The sequence below is a fragment of the Aegilops tauschii genome, chromosome 5 (assembly GCF_002575655.3).
Source record: "Aegilops tauschii subsp. strangulata cultivar AL8/78 chromosome 5, Aet v6.0, whole genome shotgun sequence".
NCBI classification, from domain to species: Eukaryota; Viridiplantae; Streptophyta; class Magnoliopsida; order Poales; family Poaceae; genus Aegilops; species Aegilops tauschii.
In genome coordinates this window covers 569,192,674-569,201,317 of record NC_053039.3, presented here as the reverse complement: position 1 = coordinate 569,201,317, position 8,644 = coordinate 569,192,674, and the positions used below count along the sequence as shown (strand labels likewise).

The following is an 8,644-nucleotide window of genomic DNA, read 5'->3' as shown; positions in this document are numbered from 1 at the left end:
AGCCGTTAATTAGTACCACTAACGTAAATTTAGTACCACCTCGGATATGTTTAAAATTCAATCTAAAAACGTAAAATCACGAAAAGAAGCGTATTGTGACGATGAACCCGACAAAGTCAATCCGTGCTTTATTATTATTATATTATTATTATTATTATTATTATTAATTATTATTATTATATAATTATAATTATAAATATATATATATATATTAGGGAGAGATTAGGGAGAGAAAGCGCCCTTTTTCGAAAAAGAATCCTACTCCGCTAATACCGACAGGATAAGAATTCCATTAGGAGACGCCCGCCAATTTATACATGCCATCGGACGACATGATCGATTTTTCGCCACTCCACGCCGATGGGTTTGCGATCGGGCCGTGGCCTCCGCTCGCTGCCGTCGCGTCCGCCGCCGGGGCATGGAGCTCATTGCCGCCGGCGTGAGCCGGGCGGAGCGGACCACATCATCCTCCTCATCCTAGCGCGTCTGGGCTGCGTCCGCACCGCCGTGCGCACCGGCCTTCTCTCGCGCCGGTGGCGTGGTGTCTGGTCCGGCCTCACCGACCTCACCTTCCGCGGCGTCATGCCCACGGTGATCAAAGCTGCGCTCTCCCGGTTTGAAGCTGCTGTTGGAACCGTTCTCTCACACGGATAGATGGAGGTAGAAGAAAAAGGAGCACACAGTACACTGGAGTTTCACCCGGCTTTACAGCCCCGTTACTTTTCCTTTCTCAGAGCACCCATTCCCGTACAAATAGTGGCCGTGGATTTATAGTCTCACAGCTGCGTAGCACCCAAGTTTGCGTTGCCCACCTCCTCCACTCGCCAGAGCGTGCGAGTCATGGGCTTCGGCTGCGCTCTTGCCGCGCACTAACGCATACGATGCGGCCGGCCATTCAACTGACCGCTACGTGCTGCCGTTAATGTCGCTAACAACACAGGCCTATGCAGTGGAACCCAACGTGAGCCTAGCTCACGCACCACCAGACCCCACACACACACCACGAGCATACACATGACACTACTACAAGTAGACACACTACACATGTACGCCACGCTGCTGCGTCCCGCACGTCCCGCCCATCCCGCGCGTCACCGACGCGCCCGACAAGCCCGACGAGCCCAACGGCAGCAATGTGTCCCGCCCGTCCCGCGCGCACCCGACGCGCCCGACGAGCCCGACCACACACGCCGTGGCTTATTCCAACAGCTGCTACGTCCGCGGGGGCGTTGTCCCTCCTCGACATCCTCCTCCCACGCAACCCTAAAGCCGACGACGCCCAGTCGCTGCTGTCCGCCGTCGCGCAGCTTTCGCCGGCCGAGCTAGTCTTCGCCTTCCCGCAGTTGTCACTTTGGGAAGAAAGAAAGGGCCCTTTCACCGACATACACCTGCCCTGCTTTCATCGGGCCACTTCGATCGAGCTGGACATGCCGCGCTTCCTCGTCAGGGTGCCGCCGGCCGGGGAGTTCCCGGTGCTTGAGAGGCTGTCCGTCTCTGGTGGGATCGCTGAGATTGGCACCCTGGTCACCCGCTGCCCACGTCTGCGTGTCCTCCGGGCCAAATTCCGTGGCCTGGTGCCCAAATCGGTGGCTCTAGCGCTGGGGTCGCTCAAGGCGGCGCTGCACTCGCCCCAAGCTGCAGTGTCCCTCCTCCTTGACATCTGCATCTCCGAGCTAAACTACTCACTTCTTCACAGTGCGACTGAGCTCTCGCCGGAGGAGTTCGTCTACAAGTCTTGCGCAAGCTCTTACGGTACTCTTGAATTTCCAAGCTTCCACCGCGCCACCTCCATCGAGATTGTGTGGCATGGCATGAGCTTCACGCAGATGCCGTGCTCCAGCGAGTTCTTTGCGCTCGAGAGGCTGCGTCTCTCGGGCTGCACGATCGTTGATCTTGGCGAGTTCATCTCGTGCTGCCCGCGCCTACGTGTCCTCAGGGTGGATGGAGCTACGAACGACTGCCACATCATGGTCCATTCAGCGTCGCCACAGGAGCTTTTCCTCGGAACCTACAAGGAATGTCGCGGCATCGACATTGCGACCCCAATGCTTAAGCAGTTGGCAATGGAAGTCCACGCGGGTGTGCATCTCGACGTCTCTGTCTTTGCGCCATTTGTGGAGAAGGTCTCGTGGCAGCGCTCGTATACAAGGCCGGCTCTTGTGTTTGGTTGTTGGCTCCTCCGGAACCTGAGCATACAGACGATGCCAGAGAGCCGCCATGGAGAGGGGGTGATGCCTTGTCGTGCCCATGTCCTATCTGTGGACATGCTGTGTGCCTCCGTGAGTCCCCTGCCCTTGCCCTATACTCAGTTTACCGAATTTGCTAACTCAGTTAATTAGCCGTGGCTCAATTTTCAGCAAGATCAGTCGAGTGCATGGATCGACTTTGCACAAGAGATCGGGAAGCTTCAGGTGACCGACTTCTCTGTTGTGGACCTACGTCTTGAAGCAAATGGGCATGTGTATGGAGCTGCCCTGCTGCATCTCCTTCAGGCGCTTCCGGCTCATACTATTTCAAAACTACGTAAGGTCACCCTACTGAGGCTAGAGAAATCTGAGGTACTCTCTTTTCTTCTTTGCTTATATGTCTGATATAGGTAGTACTCTCTCCGTTTCTTTTTAGTCCGCATATAAGGTTTGGTTAAATTCAAGCTTTCTAGAGTTTGACTAACTTTAAATTAAAAAATACACCATGAAACGTATGTTCATACTATATAGTTTTAATATTGTAGATGTTCATATTTTTTTATATAAATTTGGTCAAACTTTGTGCAGTTTGACTTTGATCAAATCTTATATGCGGAGTAAAAAGAAACGGAGGAAATACTAGCCCAATACAGTTTTTACTACTACTATATGTAGCATTGAGATGTCTCGGTTGTTGAGCCAAATGTGTGGTGCAAGCACACGAAATATTTTACATTGTAACACTTTCTATTAATTTGTTTTAGGTGGCAGCTGGTGCATGTATAGTCAATTGCCCATCTGATGAAACCGGGAACTGGAGAAGCCAAACTACCCCCCTGAATCATTTGGAGGAAGTGGAAATCCGAGGCTTTAGAGGAGAGGATCATTGCTTTGATTTTCTTAATTTTATATTGAGGTGTGCACCGATGCTAAAAAAAGTGGCCATAAAGTTGGGGGATAAGATCATAGCATATGCCCATGGAGGTTACACTAAGAAAATCCACAATATTTCTTTAGCTAACCCTTCAGTGGATTTCTACGTTTATCGAAGTTGTGGTAGGGTGGTCATGCATCCATGTTAACCATGCTCCTAGATGTAGCAACATGCATTTTTTTTCTTTATAAATGAGATGCAAATGTAACTACAATTGCTATGTTGAAACCTATATCGATGCTTATACACTCTGAACATGTTATTACCTATAAATATTTTGATGAGAGACTTTGTCGGCGTCTTTCATGATTTATTTATAACAGGGTATCTATTTAGCCGAAAATTCACCACAAGAGAAGGCACCATGTTATTTATTTACATCTTTACCATGCTCCTAGACTTGACATGACTCTTTTTCTTGTGTGTGGGCGATGCAAGTCACAACTATAATTGTTATTGTTGTGTGGCATATAAATACTTTGTTGTGAGACTATTTATTTTCTTGGCCGGTCACTTCTATTAATTATTTTGAATGGGGCATGTCATTCAAAAACTCTAGGGTTTCACTTTTGAGAATTTCTCTATGGGGAATAAACCTTTGTTGTAATATACTTGCATGCCTTCCACATTTATGCAGCTAATGCCGACATGTGACTGTAACAATGTATGACAATGGAAGCGAAGGCATCACCATGACAGTGATACCAAGCGGCTAAAGCAATGGAAACGACTGTGCCGCTAAACTCCTCTCCTTTTGCTATGCAGGCTCCTTTCTTTCTCTGGTCGAGCACGGCTCGGTACAAAGGGTTGTGAACGGTGCGTGCTAACCCAATGCACCACTCTGCTCCACCTTAGAAGCGCCTGAAAGAATACGTCTAGGACTTGACACCTAGTAATTTGAACAACTCAACAATACTAGTGATGATGCAAAACCTTATTATACATCAAACAGCCTCATAAAGTCTGATGTAATTTACAGGGGCCACTAGACTACGGGTTCGAAGTTTTTCCGAAAAGAATTATGAACCCCCGGCTTCTGCATAGCCATTTTGTTAAAGTCGATGTAAATCATTAACAAGCAGAGTACATAACATAGTTAACCCCAATGGTTTCTTACGCATCCCCCGTCGACTATGGGTTTGAAGTAATAGTAGATCTCTTAGTTTCTTATATATGAATTCTTATATACGAATACAGTGGTAGTAAAATATATTTGAACCAAAAGGTCCATACCGCCCTCTGGTTCGCTCCTGTTCGCTTCTTCTAACTGACTAAATCTGCATCGATCGAAGTCAATCCTGTTAAGTAGCTAAGCAACCTTCAACAAGGTCAGACACCAATAGTAATAGTGTTAGATTAATTCTTGAGGTTCCATCAAGACTAGCGAATCGATTAATTGGCATTCCATTCATATCGTGGAGCTGTCTTCATCAATCGTTGACCAATATGACTAGTGTTAGCCAACAGTAATTCTTTTGACTAACTACTATGGAGCAAAGTCCCACAGTCTCTAATTCCAAACAGGGACAAATCCCAAATACAAAATTCAACAGTCCAGTAGAGGTGGAGGGAGATAAAGCTATGTCAAGCTTAATAAATACAAAACTTGCCTACCAACTAATGAAGGTTAGCAATTGAGGTTACAAAGCTTATGCTTTATAGAGGGTTTAGCTCTATGAGAGAGGAGAGTAATATCATGCACCCATTTACATTTCCAAGATACAAAGGAAGGAGGCCGTCGCCATGGGCGCATCCCAGCGATTGGTCCCAACTAGGTTTTCAACAATAAATTAGCATCTGAATCCCGGCCATGGAATCACTGCCACACAAGACCAACATCAGCCGAGATGTGGACAGAATCAACATGTTCCCTGACAAACTCCTCGAAATCCTCGAGTGCCTTGACGTGCACGAGGCGTTCCGCGCTGGCACTCTCGACGCGATGGCGTGACCTCCCGTACCAGCTATCGCGCCTGCAGCCCTACACCTCGACGTCGATCACTTCCAAGACACCACGCCAAGGTTGTCAGAATCGCAATTTTGAATCGGATCGGAGCTTTGATGGTAGGATTGCAAAATCGTAGAATCTTCACTATCAGGATTGTAGAAACATAGATTCTGTGAACGATGACGATCACATCGACCTTGGAACCATTTCTGACGTGCATCGTCACATCGACCTTTAATCCGTAGCCCCTGTTTCGAGTTGCAAATATGAGCAACAGAACCAGTATCAAATACCTAGGTGCTACTACGAGCATTAGTAAGGTATACATCAATAACATGTATGTCAAATATACCTTTTGAAAGTGCTAGTTATCGACTAGAGGGGGGGGTGAATAGGCGATTTTTATGAAAGTCTTCAAAACTTGGGAGTTTCGAAGACAAACAATAGAAATGAACCTATTAACATGCAGCGGAAGGTGGACTACACTAAGCAGGCCAAGTCAAGTATTCAATGAAGTGAAAGCACGAAGACTAATACCAGCTAGGTAGTAAAGATCAAGATGGAAGATAGTATGAAGCCAAACAACAATAGAAGTCACACAGTGAAGTCAAACAGGTAACACAGGCAGGCAATGACTTCACGAAGACAAACTGTAAATAAAGAGAGAGAGAGAAGATAGAACCAGTCACTTGATGAGGGCAAGGATTTGTTGGACCAGTTCCAGTTCCTGTGACAACTGTACGTCTGGTTAGGGAGGCTGAGATTTAACTCAGAAGACCGTGTCTTCACCTTATTCCCCTTGAGCTAAGGACACCCAGTCCTTGCCCAATCACTCTGGTAAGTCTTCAAGGTAGACTTCCAAACCTTCACAGACTTCGTTCACCGGCAATCCACAATGACTCTTGGATGCTCAGAACGCGACGCCTAACCGGCTGGAGTATTCATAGTCCTCAAGTGTAACAAGTCTTCAGGTCACGCGGACAGAAAGACTTCAGTGATGTCTAACACTTTTGGCTCTGGGTGTTTGGGCTTTGTCCTCGCAAGGATTTCTCTCTCTCAAAAGCTTCGGAGGTGGGTTGCTCTCAAACGACAAAAGCCGTGCACTAACTCTGAGCAGCCACCAATTTATGGTGTAGGGGGTGGGCTATTTATAGCCACTAGGCAACCCGACCTGATTTGTCCGAAATGACCCTGGGTCACTAAGGAACGGACACGTGTTCCAACGGTCAGATTTCAAACACACGCGGCAGCTTGACTTGGGCTACAAATAAAGCTGACTCATCCAACTCTGGATAAGATTTGCTCTCATTGTCTTCGCTCGAAGACATATGATTTGGTTGAGCATCACTTCAGTCACTCTGACTTTGTTCACTTAGACCCCACTTAACAGTACGGTGGTTCCTATGACTCAACAAAGAAGAAAATGAAACTACGAAACAACTATGTCTTCGTGCTCCAAAGTCTTCATGCGATGTCTTCTTATGTCACAGTCTTCAATGTGAATATCTTCACATACCACCATTGTCTTCAATGTCTTCACACATTTTTAGGGGTCATCTCCGGTAGGTAAACCGAATCAATGAGGGACTACTACCTGTGTTATCCTGCAATTCTCACAAACACATTAGTCCCTCAACCAGGTTTCTCGTCAATACTCCAAAACCAACTAGGGGTGGCACTAGATGCACTTACAATCTCCCCCTTTTTGGTGATTGATGACAAACTGGTTGAAGTTTTCAACGGGGATAAAATTATGTGAAATTGTAAAGTTTTAAGGTATTGTCTTCATAAGTAGCAAAAGGCTCCCCCTGAAGATGTGCATATAAGTATTTTGCTTTTGGAATGCAAATGCACATGGCAGGTTGTACTTGTGGAGATCCTCTTCAACTTATGAAGGCAATTCATCATGCATGAAAAGATATAACGAAGATAATGACATGCATAATGAAAAATGGACGTCTGCAATATGACTTCGTGCGGGATTTATCATCGCATATGCGGAATTTATCATCGCATCACAGAGTAGAAAAGAAAGTAGCAGACGACCATCAAGTTTAAGTGTTACAACTCAAAGAACCAAAAGTATCAAGAGCGAGAGTTGTAAGCACTTGGCAAAATATAAAGCAACCACCCATATGGACCTGCTTGAAGACTATCAACTCATATGCTTCTCCCCCTTTTGTCAGTAAGGACCAAAAAGGTTTGAAGACATATAGCCTCTACTCGTTCCCATGAGGAGTTGGAGGTGAAGCAGCAAGGTCGTCGTTGAGGTTAGGTGGTGCAGAAGAACTTGGTGCAGTGTCGATACGCGCCGAAGTTGGAGGTGGTGAAGTAGCATCATCTTGGTCATCAATGACTCTGGCATTCACCGTTGCAGCTGAGGAGGAATAGACAGAGTCTTCAAGAGAGGGAGTACGACGCAAGACAACATTCCTTGGAGGAGTGGAATCAAACTTGAATCTTTCAGTGAAGCCATCGTCTTGAAGATCAACTTCAGCACTGAGCAAAGTCAAACTCTTCCATGACCTCCGACAGGTTTCATGAGTGACAAATGCATTCTTGGTGGCAAGGTTGCGAATGCGATTGATGTCCACCAAGAGGCTTTGCATCTGACGCTTCAGCCAGTAGTGATGCTTATCCTGTTTCTGATGCAGGGCGACGAGAAGCTCTCGGTCATTGAGAACACGAGATCTCTTCCGAGGCCTTTGAGCAATAGTGCTTTCAGTGGCTTCAGTATGGGCACGGTGAGGTCCACGTGTATTGCCAGCTAAAGGATAAACACGAGTGACGGCCTGAACTCCTTCAATGGAATGTGTGAAGCTTTGGTGATCAACATTGTGGAGATAAATTAGCTCCTTGGCAGGCTCTGGGTATATGGCTTCAACTGACATATCAACCTCTGGCAAAAATATCAGATGGTTGCGTGCAGAAGGCTGATAGTTGACAACTGAATGAAGCTTGATAAGGCGCATAACCCATGGAGCGTAGAATTTCAGACCAAAGAGGTCAGAGCCTGATGCAGCCAATTGCCTGATAAAGAAGTCTTGAGCATTGAAGCTGATGCCATTGAAGATATAAAAGACCAATGTCTTCATCGCTCCTTCAAGCTTCGCTGCAGAAGAATGTCCCTTGATGGGCCATAGAGTTCGCCTTATGATATGATAAATTGTTCGGGGCAGATACTCTAGGTCTTCAACAAAGAATTCTCTTAGGTATTCAGCGTCGCGTGGCAGAGGCTTCATCATGCTCAGCATTTGGCTCATGTTGGGCTCTGGCTTCTGAAAGATGCTCTCCAAAGCATTGCGGTGAAGCTGCCAACCAGGGTCGAAGAGTTCACCTGGAGTGGGCAGGCCTGTAAGCTCAATGATATCCAGAGCTTTGGCTTCATGATGGACATTGCCTGTCATCCACTCAAGGATCCATGTCTTCGGATCCCTGTTGAAGCCGCGAATGTGGAGGGTAACATAGAATTGCAGTAGAAGCTCTTCATTCCAATGCTCTTTATCAGTCACAAAGTTTAGAAGACCAGCATCCCGGAAGCAGTCAAGGGCTTCTTCTAGGCAGGGAAGTCCAGCA

At 46.6% G+C, this 8,644-nt stretch overlaps 1 protein-coding gene across 1 annotated transcript; it reads left to right on the top strand.

Moving 5' to 3' along the window:
- The first annotated feature begins 1,133 nt into the window (after positions 1–1,133).
- On the top strand, positions 1,134–3,774 carry LOC141023188 (uncharacterized). Its single transcript, XM_073499528.1, has 4 exons — positions 1,134–2,279; positions 2,358–2,558; positions 2,951–2,966; positions 3,758–3,774. Exons 1-4 carry the CDS (start codon positions 1,134–1,136, stop codon positions 3,772–3,774), a joined length of 1,380 nt encoding a protein of 459 aa, XP_073355629.1.
- The last annotated feature ends 4,870 nt before the right edge of the window (positions 3,775–8,644 follow it).